Source organism: Glycine soja, chromosome 9, assembly GCF_004193775.1.
Source record: "Glycine soja cultivar W05 chromosome 9, ASM419377v2, whole genome shotgun sequence".
NCBI lineage: Eukaryota > Viridiplantae > Streptophyta > Magnoliopsida > Fabales > Fabaceae > Glycine > Glycine soja.
In genome coordinates, this window is record NC_041010.1 from 30,759,641 (window position 1) to 30,783,672 (window position 24,032).

A 24,032-nucleotide genomic window follows, 5' to 3' on the forward strand; every position below is an offset into this window, starting at 1 on the left:
AAGGATGTAACATGTCTCCTTCCCACAGACCAATATTTAAACAAAGTTGGTAATCTAGGGATGATATGTGTGCTAGTTCTTTCTGCTTTGAGGTTTTCCCGTGGTGTCCTATGTCAGTGTTCAGTGCTTTAACATTATGTCATTGTGAGTTTGCATTGCCTACTTCATTCCATAGTTGTTGTTTGTAGTACTTACTTTAGGTAATGAAATAAATTATTTGTTTCAGTTTATGTTAACAATTTGGTCCAAAAAACTCATTAAAATGCAGACACTTGGTTTTTATAAGTCTATGCGAATTAAGGTCTCTATTATTTACAAAAAACTGACATTGAATTCACAACTCACAATTTAAATTTAAGCCCGAAAGTAATAATGGACATCTGGTGCACCAGGTAATAGGATAAAATCACAGTCAAAATTAACAACAATTTACAATTTATCCTCATCTCTGAAAAAATAATAGATGCTTTACCAACAAAATTGACAATATTTAAGTATGACAATAACAATGGATGTCTGGTGCACTAGGTAGTAGGGTAAAATCACAGTCGAAATTGACAACACCTTGTAATTTACTCATGTGTTTGAAAAATAATAGATGTTTCACCAACAAAATTGACATTGAATTGACAACTCACAATTTAAATTCAAGTTTGAAAGTAATAATGGACATCTGGTGCACCGGATATCAGGGTAAAATCATAGTCGAAAAATTGACATTACTATACATTATATCGATAAAGGTAAAATTAGAACAATGACATGTATCAATACACATCAACAGGGCAAATATTCAAAAAATTGTAAATAACATCAAACACTTTCAATACAACCACACATTTCCACAAAACATACTTTCACAAATCAAATTCAATCTCAATACTATGACATTCTTGGGAGAAACAATCACTCAGACCATTTCTAACTCGAGATTAACATTTATTTTTCCAAATGGATCAATCATTTACAACCAAACTCGTGCTTATTTTCAATGTCATACTCCAATAATAATGTGAGTTCCTAATGAGTATTCTTTAGAGACAATCAAGAGTAGAATGCACAATACCCTTCGGCTAACCAATGACTAATTTGTGGATGAAATCTACTACCGACAACCATCCATAGATGCAAGTGAGCAATCTTTTTTTTCATTCCCTGCAATTGAAAAATGATGATGATGTTTGCATAATGTTAATGTGCAATGAGCAATACTCATGTGTTGACCCTAAAGAATTATTATGTACCATCAACAAAACACCCGATGATATACTCAACCTACTTCGATCCACCATCACTCCTTTACTGGAACAAACCTTGAAATTTCTCTGGGATGTAGCATCGAAACACTCAAGGATGTCATCAAATAAGGTGCGCAAATAAGGGTTCCCCTTATGAAATTCACGAATCACAACTGGTCAGACAATTGTTCTTTCGACAGTCAGGCCATACAAAATATTTTAAAAAATTAATTGAATATCAAGTAATAGAGTTGAAAAATAATGAAATCGTGTTAAAAGTGTTAGTAAAATCCAACTACTGAAAACGTTTTTGTCCCATAAAATTTTTAGTTATTTTTAACAAACCAGTAATCCAACTATTGGAAGAAGACATGTTCGCTGCACAACACCTTTCAAACTATGATTGGTTTCATCATTTTCATGTTTTAATTGTTATTGTTAGTACATTCCGTTATTTTTATTTTATTATGTTCGGTTTATTATGTTTGTATATCTAATTGTTAGTATTCTCTATTACTTGAGTATTTTAATTTCTTCATATAATATACCTAAGATGTGATAACTATATATTTATTGAGTTTTTAATCAATCTATTTTTTTTAATCACTTTGTCTTTTTTATTTATTTATTCTAAGATTGTTAATAAATTATAAAACAAAAAATATTCTCATTATTTAAAAAATAAAATAATAATATTAACAAAAATAAATTATTTTTATATAAAATATTTAAAAAAATAAAAATTTAATACAAAAATAAATAAATAAAAAAAAAACAAAACCAAAGAGAAGTTGAGTTCTCCAAACCCGACTGACTTCTTAACTTTGAAATTTTAATGATTTTTTTTAAATTAAAAAAAAGAAAACGAAATCAAAAGAGAAGTCGGGTTTTCCAACCCTGATTTCTTTTCACACTTCAAAACAGGTGTAGTTTAGAAATTATTTTTCATGTAGCCGTGCTTTGGAAAAAATGAGGAGAGTGAAGGTGTAGTGTAAAAAAAAACACATGATGTGTACATGTAAAACTCAAGAACTTAGAGAGATCCTGGGTTGGGGATGGCCTAAGACTCTCATGTCATGCTCTAGTATACATATCAGCAACAATACAACACCAACCAGGATAGCAGCCTAGCCAAATCAAAGTCTCTTTAATGCAGAAAAGTCACCCAATGTCGTTTTAAAGTTGTGCATTCTTGGAAAATTTCAGGTCATAAAACCCACGTTTAATTCAGCATTAATACCGGATTGGAAGAATTTCAAGTTTTCAATTCTTCGGCTTCTTGATTGCAGGATGTCTGAGTTGTTTGATTGCGGGCTTGTTAAATAATGTATTTGATATCCTCAAATGAAATGGCCATCACCAATTGTGAAAATTTTAAAAACATGTTCTCTTAGTTCTAGTCCTATTCCTAGTGTCTTCACTCTTGTCTCCTAACAACTTGTTGGAGATGGGCATGGAAATAATGATTCCAACTATGATTAACAATAACTGCAAACAGAAACTCATCTGATAGAGATATTATATCATCTTTCTCCCATTATACATCTAAAATAGGTTCAATACTGTCATATGAATCATCTGAAATTTGTTCAAGTTCCATGGATATTACATCTGCTTCCTGTCCAAGTTGCTGATCATCAATCATGTCTGAAGTCTCTTCAGACCTATAATTGTTGTTTATGTCTGAAATTCGTTCAGGTTCCATGGATATTACATCCGCATCCTGTCTGAGTTGTTGATCAACTGTCTCTGAAGTCTTTTCAGACGATCTATAATCCTTGTTTAAGTCTGAGTTTGGTTCAACATTCCCATGCCTTTCTATGTATGTGTTGACCTGACTAGACTGAACTTCCACTTTGACTTTTACACGCTTTCCTCTGATGTATCTGTATTCCCATTGTGGTGGTGGATATTTTGCATGTAACTTCAGGTATTTGTCTAGCATACCCCGCTCTTTGAAGGCATCTCCAATCATCGAGACAACAACAATATTAGGTCGAAGACAAAGCTCCTCCATGTCTGCAAATATCTACAGGAGAAATCAAGAAGTGAATATCCATGATGTGTCAAGTCTGAAGTACCTTCAAATATAGTATCATCTAGTCATATTAATATAGGGACATGTTAAGTTGACAACTACTACTACTCAGTAACATTGATATCGAGTTGCATATCATTAATACCTCAAACATCTTCTCATGCATGCCCCTCTTATGGTAGATAGATATCATTTTATCAAAAAATCTACGAGGCAAGCTTTCCATGTACTGCATTAATAACTTTGTCCAAAGCTCTTCAGCTTCGTCAAGACGGTCATCCTCTACTAAAGCATTAAGTAATGTGAAATAGCTTCCCATTGTCTTTCCTTGACCTTTGCTTAGCATCCATTTTGTTATCTACAGTGCCATTTGTAATTTGCATACGCGGATGTTAGTTCACAGGCTATCCCCATGAAGAATAGGGATATGGGGAGAATAGGGAAAGAATGATAAATAAATAAAATAAGAAAAAACACTAAATTTGGGCTGAACAATGAACATCTATCTTTCGAGATATCAAAGCAATGGGTCAGTGCAACTTTAGAGAAAGACAAGTATACAAAACAAAGAACATTAAAAAATGTCATGTTACATTACTAATTTTGAAGTACCTGTATTACCCGCTTCCAGTCTTGTTCGAATTCTAGGGTCTTGAGTGCCTTTTTCACTGTAATTAAAGGGAACTCTAATTCCCAAGCAACATAGGAATCAAGAGCTCCATAAACTTCCTCTTTGACATTAGACAGTTCCTTAATCTGTATAAGACATTAGAAAAATTACTTTTCCAGAAATGCGAAACATCCAAGAAAAAATTAGTCTGAATGTTTCTGAATTAGATGAGAGTGTCACAACTTCCCAGAGAGAAAACAAAAATGAAGCTTAAATTAATGACTAGCCGGAGTGCAGTAAGGAAAAACTCACAGACTTAACAAGCTTGGCAGCCTTGGAAATGGTCCCAATTTTTTTATGGGTCTTCCAAACTCGGGGATATCTTGGTCTTGGACCTTTTGTAGCACATACCTGATATTAGAAAATGAAATTCAGACAAGTCCACCGACAGTTTCATTTCCTAGAGCTAAAACATTTGATGTTAAAAGTATTCCATTCTGAAAATTTTGGTTTTCATAAATGAATAAATATAGGCCTTAGGATCTTACCACAGTGCCTCGTGTGCTTGTTGGTATTTTAGTTGCTTCAAATGTTTTAGCAATAAGTAGAGGAGAATCTGTCAGTGCAAGCATCTTGAGGACCTGAACAACTCTAAAATTGAAGACACATCATGAATTCATGAGGACATAAAAATTACCTTTTTTTAGCATACTTTAAGTTCTTATGCTTTCAAAAATTATTGAATGCCTGTTTGGTCTGGTGGGAATTTTTTTGCAATAACAACAAATACTAAAGCAAAAAATGCTTTTTCACAATAATCATCATGAAGATAAGAACAATTTAGCTAGCTAGTTTCAGATTCCAATTTTTGCTTTTAGCAGACTCTCAATTTTTGCTTTTAATGTCTAGAATATCTGTGCATTATATATAGAGTTTCAAACAAGAATAGGAAATCATAACAAGATTACAAGGCAAGCTTAAAACAGGGTGACTATTCAAAATACCAAATTGTCACATTTTCATGTATTATTACAATTTACAACAAAAATAAGAAATATTTAAAAAAAGTTTTCCTTTTTCTTTTACATTTTATAAATCCATCCCTCAGCATCATTCACACATTAGGAGCATGTTTTTCTATATAAACTACGTCATTTTATTTTACACATTAAAAGCTGCTACTGGGTTTTCAAATTGGCAATTAATAAGCTAACAGGGAAAAACAAATTCAATCAAAAACTTAATAAATCCACATAACAAGCTAAACTCTTCACCTTGTTGTCACCTAAATTATTCGTCAAGGACAACTACTCAACCGTCATCATTACAGCGTGCAATTGAACTGAAAATTGAATTAAAAAAAAAAAAAACTCACCACGACTTAAGTACACTTGAGCCCAGTGTTGTGGAACCCGAAACTCAGCGTTTTGAACTCTCACGTTTTCCCACCATTTCAGAGAAAGAAACAGGTGTATGAACTGTAAGCGAAGAACACGAACGTGAAATACCGCTGAGGAGTTTGGGATGGATATTTTATTGCTCCACGCGAAACGACGGCGTTCTGTCACTGTAGGGTACGCCTGCGGTGTCACGTGTGTGTATAATCGGGTCGGGAGAAATTAAAAAAATTCGAACAAAGTGGAACGGATTACGGGATCAAATTGGATCGAGCCATTTTCCGGTGTTTAACCCGAACCATTTCAACCGTCCAAAAAGGGTGTCTATCCCTCTTGGAGCTTTGGGTCATGAAGTTGTTCTTCTTTTTATATTATTATCTAATTATTTAATATATAATAAAATTGTTGATTTTATAACTGTTTTAAATATTTTTTTTGCAATTTTTCATTTAATAAAGAATATTAAATAAAAGTAATTGCATTAATATTTTAAACATAATGTTTACTGTGTAAAAAAGAAAAATAATCAATAACAAAATATTAGAAGAAAATTTAAAACTATTCTTTCATTAAAGTACAATATCTAAGAAAAATGTATTTTTTAATGAAAAAACTCATTTAAATTTCGGACACTTGATCAGTTAACGACAAAAAGCCAAACAACTCAGTGATATAAATATGTAGTTTCCCTTTCCATAAAAAAAAATATAAATAAGTTCTCTGCTCTTACTTTTATGACTGCAAGAAATCTTGTCCAAAAAAATAATAGTTACTAATTACTATATATTAAATAATAAAAAATATAACAAAAAAAAAACCTTAGAAGTTCATATCTGGACCTTGCATAGTTCAATAAGTTGCATTTCTTCAGTGAACCGATCTCTGACAGGGAAGGAGAAGGGATTTGACTTGTTGACATTTTGTTAGTGTCAGGCTCATCTCGAATAAACTGACCCGACCCAAGTTATATTCGGATCCAAATAATTTTGACACGAAGGAATCAAATAGGATATTTTTTGGTACATGGAAATGGAATGGAATCAAATAGGATAAACCCGTCAAAATATGACGCGAGAACAGGCGTAGAAACTTTACGATGTTTTTGTCCGCACCCGATCATCAAGGGACCATAAGCAATCCAAAAACAAAGCCTCTATCTTGTTTCTCCTACCTCAAAGCACTATGGATCTCTCATAAATAATATTCTCTACCAACCAAAATAACCAAACACAATCAATAATGATGATAATCGACCCTCCCATCGCCGTCAGATTCCACGCCGCCGCCGCCTTTCGCTCCGCCGCAGCACCACCACCTCGTACTCTCTCTCTCACTCACTTCTCTATTTTTTTTCTTCCATTTCTTTCGCTGACTCAGCTTAGTTTCGATTCTGACTTACCGAATGTGATGTTGTGAGAAGTTACAGTGGCTGTTTAGAAACAAAAAAAACGGCGGCGTTTTGCAGTGTTTTTATAGTTTGAATGGAATAATAACAGTAGTTAGTTTTTGTTGTGCATTCATTCACTGACTTGCTCTTTTTGGCAGATAGTAACCGTTCAATGTGGAGTGCTGATGACTTGAACGGTGTGCGTTATTTCGCGTCATGCCGGCTCGCATGCAGCTGCGGTTTCGATGCGCCTTGGTATGCCGATTTTGCTGTCTTCATGTTCATGTGATTATTTATGACATAGAGAAGTGTGTTTGATGATTATGGAAAGAAATTGTGGAAAATTTATTGTGTTACGATTGCAAATTATTAGTACTCTCTCCATTTCTTATTGACGTTGAAGGTTTTTTCACATAGGAGTAGTATTTATGGGGGGGGGGGGCAAAATTTTACTGAAAAAATGCTTACTTTTTATACATGCATCACTGAGTATTACTAGAAGACAGTAGCATTTTTTAGGGGGCAAAACTGGAATAGAAGTTTTAATATTTCAGCAAAAACTTTTTGAATGCTAAAACTAAAACCAAATATGAGATGGAGTTAAAAATTGTGGAAGGGTGATGCTAATGTGGAGACCTCTAATGAATTTAATTAGATTACTATCCAATCATGGATTGTTGTATAATTGGAAATGGTTGAATTTTGTAATAATTACTTTGCAAGTCGTATCTAGAATGATTTTTAATTGGTTGATAGTGAAAAATCTTTACAACAGAATATTGAAATCAAACCTGACTTGTGAAACTCTTTTAAATGAAATTCAATGAGATCTAGAGAGGCAATGTATTCATCCAAGGATTCCAAGTATCTGGATTAATCAAAAGTATGATTCTATTTGAACTGCTCATTTTCAAATGATATCCATGGTGTTCTCAAATATTCATTTTTTTATAATTAAATCCATAACAATTTTTGCATTCAAAACCTCAAATGCTTGTATTTTTTAAAAAAAAATTTGTTGAAATTATTAGAACTTTATCTTGGGTGGAGTCACTATCATTTGTATCATTGATGCTGGTTATTATGCTAGAACTAGAGGCCAAAAGCAATTCAATTGCCCTTTCTTGATGTTCCTGTGAAATGTGCATGATTGGCCATCCAACACGGCAATGACTATAGTAATGCTTGAATGAATGAATGAATGGAGATTGATGTAATGTGATGTAATCTTTTGGTTTTTATAGAATTCTTTGGTAGGGTATAGATAGGGTTTACTATGCATTCAAACTAATAGTTACACAAGAAAAAGATATGTTAATGGACAAATGTCTTGGCCCATTAATGTAAAGGAAGATAAAATATAGTTTTCATGAGAAAGCTAATATAAACTGTTGTTATTGGACTTGTTTGTAGAGAGCTGATGGGTGCATGTCTTGAATCAATGTAAGATGCAGTTCCCTAAAGCAGCATACTTCCAAAACATATTTTTCTTTAATCTGACAGACTTCTGGCAAAGCGTGTTGATGAATTCAAAAAATGTAAACTTTGTAATGTCTTGTTTTACCTGTAATGCTTATTTTGAAAATTTTGGCTACCTTTCATCTCTAGAAATACAAATACTAAATGTTGTTAGAGGGAATATATAATGAATGAATATAATTACACAGGGTAAGAAGTAAAATAAACACAGGCACTCCGTTCACAAGAAGAGACAAACTTGTAAAGAATAGGATCAGGGCATCATCAGAGCATCTAGGATCAGCTCAGGATCCGGTAAAGAAAAATGAGAAGCCATCCTATCATCCATTTGAAGAAGTTTCTGTGTCAACATCAGAGAATAGTGAAGATGCTACACTTACCACAGCAGAAACAAGTAGAACAATTATTGAGGTACTCAGTTGTATTAATTTTGCTAATCAATGATGTAAGTGTAACCTTACAAAAGGAGGAAATTTTTTTGGCAAACATTTAGGTTTTCTCATTTTTAGTGTGATAGAACTGGACCAGAAACAGAGAATGTGTATTATTGTGTTGCCTCCAACACCTAAGACAGAATACAGATGAGTTTCGAGGTCTCACCACCCTCCACTTCCTAATCCCCCCTGTTCTCTCTAATTCCCCTCTAATAGACTATTTAACTAATAGTTAGTTATCCTAGTTGTTCTAACTAACTAACAGTTACTAAGGCTCTTTAGCTCTTCCAAGGATATTTCCTAACATACCCTTTTCCTCATCTATCAATACCCCCCCCCCCCCCCCCCCCCTCAAGGTCAAGTTGAGGAAAAACAGGCTGCCTTTCATCAACAAGGGTTCCTCCTCTTCTTCTATAAGCATCAATTTGAACTGTTTATTCTTACACACATGAGCAGGATTATACTTCTCTTCACGAGTGAAATATTCTCCTTTCCTCATCTTCTTATTTACTTCCGTGGGTGACAAATTATGGAAGGTTCTTCTACCTTGCCATCCACTGGATCCTGTTTTAGCAGCATTAGTAGGATCAACTACCTTACTATTTACTGGTTGCCAATCCCTTACAAATCTCTGACCCAAATAACTGGGTTTCTGAAAATTATACCCCTTACTATTACTCATAGGTAACTACCCTAAGATTCAATTCTTATCTTCCACCCTACGAGCCTTGACCATAGATTCCATCAAGTTTTTTGGTTCATGGAGCCTTACCTCAGTGTTGATCTCTTCTTTCAGTCCCTTGAGAAACACCTCCACCAGAAATGGTTCCTCCAACCCCTTCACCATTCCGACGTGCTTCTCAAATTGGCCTATGAATTCTTGCACTGTTTCTTCCTGTTCTAGCGCCAGCAATGCCTGAAAAGGAATCCCTAGGTTAGACGCGTGAAACCTTTGGGAGATTGTGATCTTGAACCCTTCCCAAGAATGGTTTGGGTTCCAAGATTCCTACCATTGGAACCACCCCAGAACTTCTCCGTCCATGGCAACCATCACTGCTTCAAACTTATCCTTTTCTCTTATAGCTTGCAACTGAAAATATCTTTCTATCTTTGTTAACCAGCCCATCGGATCTTCTCCCTCGAATATTGGCATTTCAAGAGTTCTCCACCGATTGCTGCCCTGCACAGCATTCCCCTTATTCCCTCCTATCGAATCGTCCGTGTGAACGTTCGATTCGGGAGGTTTTTTCTCCTATGCCGCTGCTAATTTCTGTATCATCCCTTCTATCAAACTCAGTCGTGCCTCCACCGCTTCGCAATTCTCCTATATCGCCTCCTCCATGGCTTCCATGCGTGTCTCCATTCTCGCGTTCGCCTTCGTCACCATTAACTATTCCCATGCTCCTAGATCGGAGCTCTGATACCAGTTGATAGAACTGGACCAGAAATAGAGAATGTGCGTATTATTATTGTGTTGCCTCCAACACCCAAGACAGAATACAGATGAATTTCGAGGTCTCACCACCCTCCACTTCCTAATCCCCCCTGTTCTCTCTAATTCCCCTCTAATAGACTATTTATAGTTTCTTAACTAAATAACAGTTAGTTATAACTAACTTATCCTAGCTTTTCTATCTAACTGACAGTTACTAAGGCTCTTAGCTCTTCCAAGGATATTTCTTAACATACCCCTTTCCTCATTTATCATAGTGCTATACTTGTACAACAAAGAGAAAGAAGAGCTCACTGTTTGGATTAAATGGTTGCTAGAGAATTATGGTCTCATTCTAGTCATAAGCATTGAACTCATCATGCCTGAATTTATATTCATCCTTGAAAAGTTAATGCCAAAAGTATCTTAATATTCTGTTATATTAAATTCTTTAATTATAGAAGAAATTGTTTGGTAGTACATACGTGTTATCTTAAGTTTTAACATACTGTGAGCCTTGGATCCTTTATCCCCAGGCTCAACTCATGTAATGAAAACTGTGAACTTGAGGGAAGAATTATATCAAGCAGCTTATCAATTGCATTTATTCTTATCATCACAACAACGAATGCTGGCTAATGATGATTGTGGTATATCATTTTTAGGTTAACAGCAAAGCAACACTGATGTTCTCAAGTTTGATTAGTGATGAGTTTCATGAAAATATTATTTGGCCAGATTTGCCTTATTTGACTGATGAACATGGAAGTAAGTGAAGGCTATATGATTATCATTTATTATGTATTAATTTTCTTGTGCTTGGGAAGATTCATCCACTTAATTAAATTCTATAAGCATTGCGTTGCAGATATATACTTTCAGGTGAAGAACGGTGAAGATATTTTGCAATCCCTAACTTCAGAAAATAATTTTGTGGTATGGCCATGTCTAACATTTTAAGACAATGCCCTGGAATTTCTTTTCAAATACTTACAATCAGTTAACTTTAAGTCGTCTGACATGCAGTTTATGTAGACTTCTATTCAGTGGAAAGCTTCATTTTACTTAAATTTGATGACCTGATCTTAATGAATGTCATTTTATGTAATAGAAATTACTAAAATTTCCTTCATTTTCTCTGTGGCCTTTCTGTTGACATCATTGAAAATGTTATTTGTGAACTTCTGGGCTTCAACAATCCCTTTATATTCTCACTACTTGCTTGTTGTGTCTCATTATACTATTTGAAGCATAAACAATCAATCCTTATGCATCATTTGTGTGCTACTTATTCAGCTCAACTTTCATCTTTCATTCTAGTCTCCAGTTCTGTTGCAGTGTTGCATAATTGCATAGTTTGTGTCTCATGACATGTAATAATGCTTGCTTTATGGATTGTCTATTCTGTATCTTGTAGCAAGTCATTGTTGGTATTAACTCCATGGAAATGATCTCCGAAATGGACTTATCTGGTCCTTCAGAAATTGACTTTGGGATAGAAGAAATTGATGATGAAGATACTGAGGATTTAGATGACAGCGATGAAGATGAAGACGAAGATGAGAATGAAGATTATGATTCAGTCTGTTTTTTTTTATATCATTCTGAGGCTTATATTCATTTCTGAAATATAAGCATCAATAGTACGAAAGATTATTCATTATTTTTATGTTACTGTTTGCAGGAATGGGTGGCTGTGTTTTCAGATGATGAGCAAGAAGATGATGATGAAACACTTGCAGACTGGGCAAAATTGGAGTCTATGCAATCTTCTCATCCAATGTACTTTGCCAAAAAGTTGGCTGAGGTAGATATTAATGTCAACATGTTCATTATGTGAATGCATTTGGAATGACTGACCTAATTTGTGGCTTTGAGAGACCTCATTCTAAAATTCTTTCTATTCCAAATTTCCCAAGGTTTATTTGTATCAATTGACTTTATTATTAATGTTATTATTATTCTAGATCGCATCAGATGATCCTGTTGATTGGATGGAGCAGCCTCCAGCTTGTGTGGCTATTCAAGGGGTTATAAGACCTGCTTTTGTTGAAGAACATTCTACAATACAGAAGCATCTATCTGCCAATCAATCCAGTGATACTGACAAAAGTAGATCTATAGAAAGTAAAGGGGAAAATATTGGTGTGATTAATGGTCATGTGCTTAATTCAGGATCTTCTGGAGATAATGCAGCACAGCAGGTTGAAAACAACGAGAATAGTGTTATCCCCTCTTGTGAGACTTCATTTTACAAATTGGAGATGATTAAGATTCAAGTGTTTTCTGCACAAGGGCAACCTGTAAGTTTGCTGACTTGTATGTGGTGTTTGTGTGTGATTGTTTAGAGACAACCACTATGAACTCATGCAACTGATCATGCACCTTGTTCATATTCACTATTGCTGGTGCTTTACCTTGCAATTTGCTAACTTAACCAAGTAAAGTAATAATGGATATATCATTGAAAAAGGTAGAATAAAGCAAAAAGCCAGACATGATTCCTACATTAATTTATAAATGCCTGAAATTTGGCCCAAGTGGTATTTTTTCCCAGAACAACTTCAGTACCAAAAGAGGTGTCTCATCATAAAGGATTAATTTGCACATATACTTTCTAGATAATGCATGGCAGAATAACTATATAATTGATGGAGGCATGGAGCGGATAAAAAATTAACCTAGATAATATCAATCATGATATATCTACCAGAGTTTGTTGTCCCATGTTCTATAATGTTAAGTTATGAAACTATAATTTTTGTAATACTCTATTGGTTAGAAACTTAAAATTGTTAAACAAATAGTGACAGATAATTTGATTTCATGAATTAGTGGAAAACAAAAATCCCATTTGATGGTTTAGTGAAAGAAATACTATGTAAATTACCTATCCCAAGTTTAAATATGCATGATAAAAAAATTGCAGTGTGATATGTTAGAGTATATGTTATTTAGACCTTTTTTGGTTGAAAAGTAAATTTTTGTTCTGATTCTTTGCAGACTGCCCTTGAATTAGAAGACTACATGAATGCCCAACCTGATATTATTGCGCACTCTGCTTCCAAAATCATATCTCGTTTGAAAGCTGATGGAGAAAAGACCTTGGAAGCCCTTAAGTCTCTGTGTTGGAGATGCAAGGGTATTCAAGTAGAGGTAATACATAAACTCTTTGAATAATTTCTTTAGAGCACTTCTGCTAGGCAGTTTTCTCCAACTCCTGCAATTTGCCACTGATGAATGGTTTTGTAAACAATTTTAGCATGTTTGGGTTAGTCTTTGATATTTCTTATTCAATTCAACAAGAACATGAAGTTTATGCATCTCTTTTAGAAATGGTGGTAGCACACCACACTCTTTATAATTGAGAAACCGTGACTAAGGACATCTGTGTCTTCAAAAAAAAATGATGATAAACCATTTGGGAAACCTTATCATCTGTTTCATTTTCTCGATAGCACTTGTGCACAAGCATATGCACATTCACATTGTTAACAGTCAATAATCACTTTTGACCGTTATTAACAAAAAAAACTAATCACTTTGATTGTAATTTATTGCAGGAGGCACAACTTATCTGTCTAGACTCCCTTGGGTTTGACCTAAGAGTTTGTTCTGGAACTCAGATTCAAACACTGAGATTTACATTCAAGAAAAGGGTACAGTAGATCATTTGTTTTTCATAGCTATAAATTTCAATACCTTTATATTTCATAAGTTATGATATTAGTTCTGAGTATTGTATCTCCAAACACTAACAAAATCAATCCTTGTGGAAAAGCTTGTCAGTATAGTACAGGCTAGTTTGGGGAGGGAAGCGGGTTGTCACCTCTTCATGAAATAATATAGTTTTTAAATGGATCCTTTGTATTTAGATTTTGGGCCTTCCAACTTTTTTAGCCTGACAAACACAACTTAACTCTTTTCTACACACAGGTTGGCGTTGTATTGTGTCCAATGTGGTAAAATTTTGGCCTTCTGGCACCATGTCTCCTGATTATAAAAGCAGTCCTAAGTATATTTGTTTGGGGGTTTACACTGTTCTATCTATTATCCATTTGCACTTATTAAATTTACATTTGTAGGCCACATCCGAGTACAGTGCTGAGAGACAACTCAACGATATACTATTTCCAAGAATTCACCCAAAGCAGCAAAAAATGAAGCAAACACATCAAAATGAATGCTGAAATCGTCTAAATGTCATCTTACATGAATTTTGTATTGCTTGTATGCCTTTGGCCAGTGATTGTGTATAAAAGTGAAAGGCAGGGGAAAAGATCCCATGCACATGTCAATCAGGTTATGAAGTTGGAATTGCATTTAATCATTATTTTAGTTAGAAGTAATTTTTTCCCCAGTTGCTTCCTTAGTCTTGACTCCGGACTTATCTATGCTTTTGTATTCATCTTTTTTTGTTGATTAATCTAAAACCTGCTACTAGTATAACTAGAGGCATTAGACATGAGGAACAGATGAATATGAAGACCCCAAATACAAACTAATATATTAGTGGGCCTTTAATAATCCCATGACTTAATTGGGTTTCAATTCAGTGACACCATGGGACCCGAAGTGTGTAGCATACGGAGTTGAATTGGTTTCAACTTTGAAAATGGTGCTCAACTATACTCGGGGAAATTCCATGATTTGAAGACCATTCAAACATCTGCTATGGTCAAGCTGTTGTCAAGGCTCAACAGAAAAGCTTCTTAAACCTAACGATCCGAGTTAGGTTAAATACAAGATAAAGGTGGCTTTAGATCGAGATATCATCAGTTTAAATCTTGAAGGTAGATTGAAGACCATGGATAATGAACAGGTTGTACAATTGTTAGTGATTATTTCTTGGATTAGTGTGGATGGTTTCAACATTGTGATATTCAGGTGTCATTATTCTGCCGACGATGGATATTTTCAAGGAGATAATATGTAGATGGAATTGGTGCCTTTTGAAATGCATCTTGAACATAACTCTTATTTTTGATCTAAATTTATGAACATTTTTTATAATTAATTTACGCTTATATTTAGATCCCACCTAAACATTTACACGATCTTTAATATATATGCGTGTGTTACACACGGGAAAATTTTGGACCATTTCACAATTTGTGCAACTCATCCTTACACAGGAGATGTTAATATTCTGTAGTGTTCCAATTTGATATATTTAGCAGCATGCAATTAACAACTTTCTTCTAAATTTTGTTTTTTTATACAAAATGGAGTCAGACGATCACTAAAGGCAATTAAAGTATTAAACTATTAAATTTTTAACACAATTGCATTTTCTTGACTCAAATTCCAAACCACAAGAACAATTCCTTGATAAGTTATACGTTCAGTGGTAGACAAAAAAAACTTAAATGTTCACTAATTTTATTTGACTAAGGTTGAAAAAGTCAAGAAATGGGTAGGAACTGACTTGATAATTTATCTATACATAGCAAAAGGTTACAGCTTACAGAGAAGCTCCTACAGCTCGTGTGTGAATGTGAATCCTCTGCAAGAGCATTTTTTTTATCCTTCAAGAGAATCAATTCACAAGATCCTCTGGTTGTTTGCAGCAGATAAGTGCAACATGCTGCTTCTCTGGTTTTTTAGTTATCTGAAGTATTTATTGATCCCACAAGTAGAAAATTCTTTGTACAAATCCCCAAAGGACTTAGATGGCGCAGAGTTCTTGTTGACTGGAGCAGGTAAGTTCAACCTGCGATGCAGTACTTTCTACAGCCTGCCACCACTCCTCATCTTCATCAATTACCTCCTGCTTTTAACATATTTTATGAAACTAATATTCAGTGTTATGTTCATGTGGCCAATTAAGAAAAATAAAACATCTTCAGCACAATCATGCTCTAGGACAAAGGCCTTTCTTGTGACAAGTTTTGTTGGGGGAAAAAACACCATTTGGGTGGTGACTTCTCTCTTTAAAAGAACCCCCTTTTATACATCTTGCATCCTAATCTTAAATATCCTTTTTTGCGAGTAGAACCAAATCAATCAAATTATTGAGTTCCATTCTTTACTATCCAAATTCCAATCTAAGCAAAATACCTGGCTTAACCAATTTTGATTAGATCAAGTTCGTTGAATGCACAACTTAGATTTGATCCGCCATTACTGTATAGTTTTCCAACAAAAATCCTACCAAATTGGAAAACACATTCTGCCACTTTAAATAAGGGCATAGGACCTTAGTCCTATTGTAGAGCAAGATAACAACTAACAAGGGAGTCTTATTGCCATTGTAATGTAAATGGTAGGATTTGAAGCAAGATTAAGATGTACTAACCATAGAGCTTACCTCTGTCTTTGTTTGCTTATTTTCCATCTCCTCGACAACTCTTATGGCTTCTAGCCACCAAGAATCATTGGAGTTGTCCTCAACAGTGTCTTTGAATTGTAAAAGATTTTGCTCCTTGTTGTCATCAAGTTGATGTCTCAACTTATCATCTACTGGCTGTTCATCATCTAACAACCCAAAGGAACCAATTACATCTGAAGGATTGGAGAACACATGAACTGGGATTTGACGTGAGGGAGATCGATAACCTGTTTCCATGAATAATGAATTAATTAACATGTTAGAGTGTGAAAAGGGTCTTTAAGCACTTCACTGTAAATATATTAACCTCTGCAGTCAGGATCATGACATTTCTGATAATACACTGCCATTCGTAGATCAACCACATATATCACTGGACCAATGGATCATCAAAGGTATTAGTATGTTGCAATCAGATAATAGAGGACACAACAAAATTAAAAGACAAGGTGCAACAGTACTTCTAACAATAGAAATAGGAGAAACATCACCAACTTTGCTAAATTTACAATCATAATCAAAATACAAGGAATCTCTACCCTAAAAGTCATTCAAGATCGGAGATTTAACATTCAGACATGGCCAAACGGCATTTCCAGGATAAAAATAAATACACAAATAGAAGCACATCCAGGGGAGTTACCATTATTGCTTTTATGCTGTCTGCCAATTCGCTCACAGTATCTATTTTTTGTCATGCTGTAGACCATCAATCCAAATTCCGAGAAATAATACCAGCTATGAATGTTTCCTATAAGCATAGTATCAACAAAAAGAGTAGGATTATTCTGAAATATGAAACTTGAAAACTTTTAAAGACAACATGAAACCAGATATCTAGAAGTTCAGATAAACTAATAAACACTAAAATGAAAATAATTGAAAACAATGGAGAATTTTCCCAAATGGGGTCAACAGGAAGTTTGTCTCTAGATTTGAAATAGAGGAGTCAACTAATCATCTAAAGTCTCAAGTCCACCGTTGAGCTTGAGATTAAAGATATCACAAAATGTATTTAGAAGTGGTGATAAGAAACTTCTAGTGAAAAACAAATAAGCAATTCAAAGTCACAAATTACCTATCCAAAAGATTTCAAGGGATATTCTTTTGCTCAGATATTCTTACGCTACTGAAGTTCTATTGCTCAGATATACTCTCTCTGTCTCTCTCTCTGTGTCTGTGTCTGTGTGTGTGACTTGGGAGAATATAGTATGTGCAAACTTGGGAGAATATAGTATGTGCAAGTATCACTACTAGAATTCAAAATAGTAAATCGTTGAAACAAAATCAAACTTATCATGTTGGTCCATTAACTTATGCAAGACACGTGTGAAGCAATTAAAGTCAATATTACATGCTGACATGTATCACCTGGTATATTCCCGACAGAGGCAACAGACAGTATAAATTTGTCCAGAAATGGGAATGGTGACTTTCCCATGAAGTATGTAGTTGAAACATCACTTGTGCTAGTACCCAATGTAAATTCTGGAGGAATTTGGGTGGAATTACTAACATTACTATTCTCCTGTCGAAGTCAAATAACTATAATATTAAGGCAATAAGCACAAAGTTTAAATTTCAAGGAAGCTACTCTATTGTCCAGTTTTGGTTATGTGTATACTGTATAGTAAAAGATTATGTGATCAACAAATTAGTATTCAGTACCAAGGTAAGAATCTAGGTTATATATATGCTAAAACCTATTTTAGAAATCTACAGACTTAACACAATAACACTTTATACTCTAGTTAGAAAAAAATTATAATGTCGGAAACCATGACCTTCAGATTCTATGTCAAAACACATAATTATCTTGGAAATAAAAAGAAATAAAATTGATGTAATAAAAGATTTATAGATTTAAAGCCCAAATCTACCTCTGTATCAAAATGCAGAGTTTTCACACAATCTAAGTCTGTTTTGCAGACCAGATACGTTTTGCAATCAACATCCATATTGCAGATCAAGGAAGCCATGAATATGTCTTCTTCACCCTGTCACTTAAAGAAATCAAAACAGAAAAATAACTAAGTGATAAAAAATTTGCACAAAGTTAATAAAAGGCAGAATGAAGACATAAATACACTAGTTTGCTACTTTGCTAGTGATAATGCATAGTTTTGGCTTTTGTTGCATTGAATATGATCCTAAAACTGGCTTCAAGAGGAAATTTTAGGCAGTAAACTGACAACAATACTTGCTATTATCCTTTCTACATGGTAAAGAAAATTTTTTATAAACCCATTACCCATAGGATCTAAAAGAAGAATCAAATAATGCCCAATTCTTTTAGAGCAGCTCTATGTCCATTAATGGCTGTTGTGTTCCATTTTCTATGTTGCAAAGAGTAGTCTGCAAATACTGAAACTAGATATTCCAATTTTCTTTTAGGAAAACCCTTTCTTAATAACACATATTTTGATGGTACAATTTCAAATAGTAAATATTAGTAAGAAAAGTATCATACCAAGTCCTTGCACTTAAATCGCTTTGTTGGCAGAAGAACTGATCTTTTTCCTGCTTTTGAAGAAAGAGGAAGACGAAAACAACGATTCCGTGAATATACAGCAGTATCCACAAAAAGTTGGCCTGCAGATTCATTGTTGCTAGAGTCTTTCATTACAAACAATTTTTCAAAACTTTTATCTTTCTCCCTTGCATTTAGAATTCTTGAGCATATCTGGTAATATGTCATAATAGAGTGACAAACAAAGGTTAATAGTGGATACTTATACAAAAGAAATACCATAGAGTGTTGCATAACTATGATAAATTTTCCTTTGTATCAGCTAATAATAACATTTTCATAAGAAGTAATTAACATTGAATCATTCATTAATTACTGAATTCAACTTATTTATATCTTTATGTGTAAGTATAACTGTGCATAGATATAGACAGAAAGAAGTGAAATCCAAAGAATAGATACAAAACATCCTAATCCGAATTTTAGCTCTAGCTAAGGTGGAAAAAGATGAGTATACTAAGACTTACTTCTGAAACAAATGCACCTGCATGAGAGTTGTCCTTAAATGCAGTCTTTGGTATGCGAACTATTATATGACGAGAGAACTTATCTGCAAATGCAAATAATGAGATGGTAAGGGTCATAACATGGGGAAAATCAGAATTCATATCATAGAAGCACCCAACAATTGTTTTACTTGTAAAAGTTAACAAACAAAGAACAGTCAGTGCAAATTGTTTTTAGAATTAAGTCAATTAACAAATAAGTTTATAATATATGAAAAATTCTTAACATAACTTGCATATCTTTTAGTGGTAGTTTCTCTATTTTCTATTATCCCTTAGAATTGGTTATCATTTTTCTCTATCTCAATTCTCAAGATTTGTTTCCCTAATTAGTTAGGATAGTGATTAGTATAAATAAGGGTAAGTGCTCTAGGTTTTATACACACATCAGCACATGGACATGGAATTCCTCACATGTCTCTAGTGTTGTCAATAGCGGATCACGGAAAATCACGAAAAGCTGAAAATCCACTATAGAATATAGTGGATAGTGTCGCAGCCAAATAGTGGAAGCCGCATAGCGGTTGAATATATATATATATATATATATATATATATATGCAAATAAAAATAAGCTGGACAATCATTAACATAATATTATCTCAAAAGTTAAATTATTCAATACAAAATATGTTCATTCTCCTCTGTCCCTTCGCCAGTATAATAAAAAAAAAGCTAAAAACAGTTGTGGTAGGGAAGAAGGGGGAGTATTAAACAAAAGAAAGTAAAAAAAAAGTTGTTATCTGTAAAAAAAAACAGAGGCACTGGACGAAGAAGGCTGGAAAGTTTTGGTAGGGAAGGGATTACGTGGTGACTAAGAATAAGAGGAAATTCTAAAAGGTTCTAGAATGGTCTGGAAAACAGAAAACATTTGTGAAGTAGAAGTCAAAATGCTACTGTTGGGCCTATTAGATGAAGGCTCAAGTCCATAAGTACAAAGTAAAAAGTAAAAAGAATAGAATAAAAACATTAAATTTGACTCTGATGTTTTAAAAACCAATAGAGTAAACTTTTAAAAACCCACTTGACTACTGCACGTGAGTTTTTAACTTTTAACAAAGCTAAAAGCCTTGTGGATTGCAAGCCCAAAACAACTCTGAAGTACCTGACCCGAATCCGCAATCCGCACATGACCCGGTTTCCTCTTTTAGAACAATGAACCCTAAACGCACCGTCGATGCAGTTTCTCTCCAGATTCAACCTTGTTGGAAACCAGTGTGACGCAAAAGTCGCGATGCAATGAGGTTCCGCGACGTGTAAGGCGCTCGCGATTGCGATTTTCACGGAGTCCGCTACGTGATGCCATCATGATTGCGTTATCTCTAAAACCCACTATGCTATAGTGTGGTAGCGCCACGATAGCCACTATTTGATAACACTGATGTCTCTCATTATCACCCTTAGTTAACAGAAGAAAACCTAGCAGAAGAATTTTGAAAATGCTGGAGGTGTCCAGTGGTTCAAAGGTAAAGTCCTTAGCACTTGGCACAAGGTCTTGGGATTGAATCCTCCTCCATCAATGAGGATGGATGGTCCTTGAGGGCAAAGTAGGATTATCTCATATCATTTAACCAACACCAATCCACCAAAAAAAAAAAGGTATTAGAAAGTATTGGAGGGATACAGATAAAGGAAACCTAAGCATTTTGGTGTAAACAAGACAGGACATACAATCTCTATTTCAGTAGCTGTAGTTCCAATGTTTTGATCAACAAAGAGTGCCAATGACAGCTGCCTTCTAATCTTGAACAAATCAACACTGATGCCTAAGGAAATCAATGTGTCAAGCCAAATTGACACCGTTAATATACATGGATTAGCGACAAATTCTTCACTAAATTACATTAGGAGGAAAAAAAACAAAAGAAAAGAAAAATGTACATAGATGGAAGGCATACGAATAAGAATACTACAGAATCAAGAATTCATGCCATGCATCAAAGTCAAACATTAAAAGGAAAGACATGTAAGCAAACAACAAAGCTCATCAAAGATATGGGCTACATATGTAACACGTAATAGACCCGAAGCAAAGCCATACCTTCATTTGAAGAATCAAGTTCTACTACCCAATCGTGGTCTCCTTGAATTGCATATTTTTCATGGAAGGCTTCTAGAACCACTGATATCAAGAGATCAACCATTTCTTCTCCATTCTTTCCTGTGTTGACTTTCTTATTAAACTCCAAATCAAAATAAAGGTGACATGGTAAACCCTGGGAGCAAAAAGAAACTTTTAAGACTGGAAAAAAACAAACATGAACACATACCTAGATTACTCAAAAATATAATTACAGCCTCATAAAACATTGGACTATTACCGCTTGAATGACTTCATAATGATGACGGAATTTGGGATTCATATTATTGTACCTGAGAGTCATTAACAACATGAATATACTGAAACAAGGATCCTTGTCATTACGAATTACTAATTAGTAACAAATAATGAATCATATGAAGGAAACCTTCGCCAGAATTCTGTATATGTAGACACAAGGAACCTTCTTTGGCCATTAAAGTGGTCTTGATAGCTGAAAACATGAACATCTTCTTGTCCTTTGGCAAACTTCATTGCTTCATCCTGCCTTGGGAATGTCATCCAAACTTCCTTCCTATACAAAGTTGCAAACACAAAGCAGGATTCAAGTCATATTCTGATACATAAGGTAAGAGAAGAATAAACTGATGGAAAGAGAAACTAGCATGCAGCATCTGACAAACAGCTACCTTATGCTCAATATATTTTGCTGAGAGACATTGGGGCATATCTCACGTAACATTCGCCATAACATACGGGTTGGCTTTTTGGGAGGGATGCCACAGGGAGATCCATAAAATACAATTGGAGAGAACTGTTTCCCACAACCAATGCTTTGTGCTCTGGTTACTGCTGATTTAAGCTGAAATTGTAATGCAAAGTAATTTATTTTTGATGGAAAGAAAGAGTATCATATGAGCCACGTTGCACCAACATGGTAGAGATACAGCATGATTTTAAAAACAATCACTATTTAACTCCAATTTTCCAATAATAAGTTGAATAAATAGTGTATGCACTGACAATGCAAAGAAATTTTATATTGTATCCAATCATAAATCGCCACATACAATAAATTTGTTGAATTTTACGATAACTAGCTTAAAAAGGTCGTATCAATGATGATTTCAATGCACAGAAATTAAACTCATAAGCTATATCAAGCAAACAAAATGGACCTAAAGTTGAGTAGTGACCAACTTATTGCAATACCTAACCTAAATGTTTTCCACCATATTCATAGCAAAATTAAAATTAAAATCAACAAGAACAACAACCAAGACTTCTGTAAGACACGGAAATTATTCACTTGACACATCATGAAAAAGGAGAGAATCTATTTACTAATAGCAGAAATCACATTACTTTCTCAATAGAAGATTCAATGTTGGTTTTTCTGATGCGTGATAAGGGGGTTCTCAGTTCCTCTTCAGGCGATCTTGGACCCGGAGATTCCGATGGAGTCTCGAGGTTTGAACTCACCTGCTCCAGTCTCCTCTTGCTTCGTTTTCTTTCCCTCGTAGCAGATTCTGCGGCAGCAACACAACACATTTCAATTTATTATTTTCGTTTTCAATTTCATAATCAGCAGTGAGACATTTGAAGCTTATAGTTTCCTAGGGTTTTGGGAGAGAAAAGAAAAAATAAGGAAAAGAAAATGAAGAAACGTACTTGGAGGTGTTAAACCGCACTTAAAAGATGCGAACAAACGATCGACGTCGCTCATGTTGTTGTTGCTGCTGCTTGTGGTTGATGATGACATTTTCGTTTTGTTTCGTTTTCTCTCGTAATCGAGAGATTTTGATTTTCCGATTGGGGAATTTGTAGGTTCCTACTTTCCTTTTTCAGGCGGGGATTTGAATTTCGGGGAGAAATAATGAAAACGGAGGGTTCAGAAGCGGATCGAACCGGTTCGGCTTGCATAGACCGGTTCGGCCTGATTTAATATGGGCCTTAAATGTTAGCCCAACCCAAAAAGTTGTGTTAGATGAGTGAATCAACTTAGAGTGTTGCTAGGTGCACCCAGCATTATTGCTGATGCACCCAGCATTCTTGAAAAATGTCAAAATTATTCTTGCTTAGTTTTCCACTTCCGGATCATCTTGATCCGTAAGTTGATCCGTAAGTCTCTTCCGGATCAATTTGATCCGTAAGAGACTTACGGATCAACTTACGAATCAAGCTGATCCAGAAGTCTCTTATGGATCAACTTGATCCGTAAGAGGAAAAAAAATTATAATATACTTTTAAATACAACATATTTATTTATAATATAATTAAATCTATTTTTTATTTTATTAAATATAATATATTTATAAATATTGATTTATTATAAATAATTAATTTTGTAATATATTTTTTTAGAATAAATTTGTTTAGAAGATGATATTAAAATACTTACTCAGTCCCATTATAATTATTGTTTAAGGTTATTTTATACATATTAATAAAAATCAATAAATACATAAAAGATAATATTATAAAGAATTAATCATATCATTATTAATATTATAAAGAATATAAAAAAAATAATTAGTATTATATAAAAAAGTAAAATACTAACTACTTTACAATACATTTTTTTACATGATCATTAGTATAAGTGGGAA

The 24,032-nt window shown here is 34.2% G+C and overlaps 3 protein-coding genes across 10 annotated transcripts; 1 reads left to right on the forward strand and 2 right to left on the reverse strand.

Annotated features, from left to right (window-relative positions):
- Window positions 1–2,553: 2,553 nt before the first annotated feature.
- LOC114368019 (pentatricopeptide repeat-containing protein At4g21190-like) lies at window positions 2,554–5,582 on the reverse strand. 2 transcript variants are annotated; one of them, XM_028325349.1, is made up of 6 exons: window positions 5,262–5,580; window positions 4,435–4,537; window positions 4,199–4,297; window positions 3,889–4,032; window positions 3,422–3,634; window positions 2,554–3,267 (listed from the first exon to the last, which is right to left on the reverse strand). In XM_028325349.1, exons 2-6 carry the CDS (start codon window positions 4,516–4,518, stop codon window positions 2,776–2,778), a joined length of 1,032 nt encoding a protein of 343 aa, XP_028181150.1. In that variant the 5' UTR covers window positions 4,519–4,537; window positions 5,262–5,580; the 3' UTR covers window positions 2,554–2,775. The 2 variants fall into 2 exon arrangements, with proteins under 2 accessions (XP_028181150.1, XP_028181151.1); XM_028325350.1 differs by having other exon boundaries at window positions 2,723–3,267; window positions 4,435–4,527; window positions 5,262–5,582.
- Window positions 5,583–6,319: 737 nt separating this feature from the next.
- On the forward strand, window positions 6,320–15,008 carry LOC114368018 (uncharacterized protein At3g49140-like). 3 transcript variants are annotated; one of them, XM_028325346.1, is made up of 11 exons: window positions 6,320–6,601; window positions 6,829–6,925; window positions 8,338–8,560; window positions 10,681–10,783; window positions 10,884–10,951; window positions 11,433–11,597; window positions 11,700–11,822; window positions 11,983–12,318; window positions 13,019–13,171; window positions 13,579–13,674; window positions 14,101–15,008. In XM_028325346.1, the coding sequence occupies exons 1-11, from the start codon at window positions 6,523–6,525 to the stop codon at window positions 14,203–14,205; spliced, it is 1,548 nt and encodes a 515-aa protein (XP_028181147.1). In that variant the 5' UTR covers window positions 6,320–6,522; the 3' UTR covers window positions 14,206–15,008. The 3 variants fall into 3 exon arrangements, with proteins under 3 accessions (XP_028181147.1, XP_028181148.1, XP_028181149.1); XM_028325347.1 differs by having other exon boundaries at window positions 6,377–6,601; window positions 6,833–6,925; XM_028325348.1 differs by lacking the exon at window positions 6,320–6,601 and adding an exon at window positions 8,084–8,208.
- Window positions 15,009–15,258: 250 nt separating this feature from the next.
- On the reverse strand, window positions 15,259–23,283 carry LOC114368017 (DNA-directed primase/polymerase protein). Of its 5 annotated transcripts, none has more exons than XM_028325343.1 (14): window positions 23,095–23,282; window positions 22,789–22,952; window positions 22,113–22,285; window positions 21,851–21,997; window positions 21,704–21,755; window positions 21,424–21,598; window positions 19,344–19,426; window positions 18,817–19,029; window positions 18,227–18,343; window positions 17,718–17,874; window positions 16,990–17,097; window positions 16,654–16,719; window positions 16,326–16,573; window positions 15,259–15,788 (listed from the first exon to the last, which is right to left on the reverse strand). In XM_028325343.1, exons 1-14 carry the CDS (start codon window positions 23,183–23,185, stop codon window positions 15,684–15,686), a joined length of 1,899 nt encoding a protein of 632 aa, XP_028181144.1. In that variant the 5' UTR covers window positions 23,186–23,282; the 3' UTR covers window positions 15,259–15,683. The 5 variants fall into 5 exon arrangements, 3 of the variants coding, with proteins under 3 accessions (XP_028181144.1, XP_028181143.1, XP_028181145.1); XM_028325342.1 differs by having other exon boundaries at window positions 16,314–16,573; XM_028325344.1 differs by having other exon boundaries at window positions 15,259–15,785; window positions 23,095–23,281.
- Window positions 23,284–24,032: the final 749 nt, after the last annotated feature.

Coding starts and splice junctions, on each gene's coding strand:
- LOC114368019 (XM_028325349.1), bottom strand. CDS start 4,518: ATGCTTGCACTGACAGATTCTCCTCTACTTATTGCTAAAACATTTGAA. Junction 4,298..4,434: donor CAAGCACACGAGGCACTGTG/GTAAGATCCTAA, acceptor TTCTAATATCAG/GTATGTGCTACAAAAGGTCC. Junction 3,635..3,888: donor ACTGGAAGCGGGTAATACAG/GTACTTCAAAAT, acceptor ATGGCACTGTAG/ATAACAAAATGGATGCTAAG.
- LOC114368018 (XM_028325346.1), top strand. CDS start 6,523: ATGATGATAATCGACCCTCCCATCGCCGTCAGATTCCACGCCGCCGCC. Junction 10,952..11,432: donor CTTCAGAAAATAATTTTGTG/GTATGGCCATGT, acceptor TGTATCTTGTAG/CAAGTCATTGTTGGTATTAA. Junction 12,319..13,018: donor TTTCTGCACAAGGGCAACCT/GTAAGTTTGCTG, acceptor GATTCTTTGCAG/ACTGCCCTTGAATTAGAAGA.
- LOC114368017 (XM_028325342.1), bottom strand. CDS start 23,185: ATGTCATCATCAACCACAAGCAGCAGCAACAACAACATGAGCGACGTC. Junction 18,344..18,816: donor GATTTAAGTGCAAGGACTTG/GTATGATACTTT, acceptor TTTAAGTGACAG/GGTGAAGAAGACATATTCAT. Junction 15,789..16,313: donor AGACAGAGGTAAGCTCTATG/GTTAGTACATCT, acceptor ATATGTTAAAAG/CAGGAGGTAATTGATGAAGA.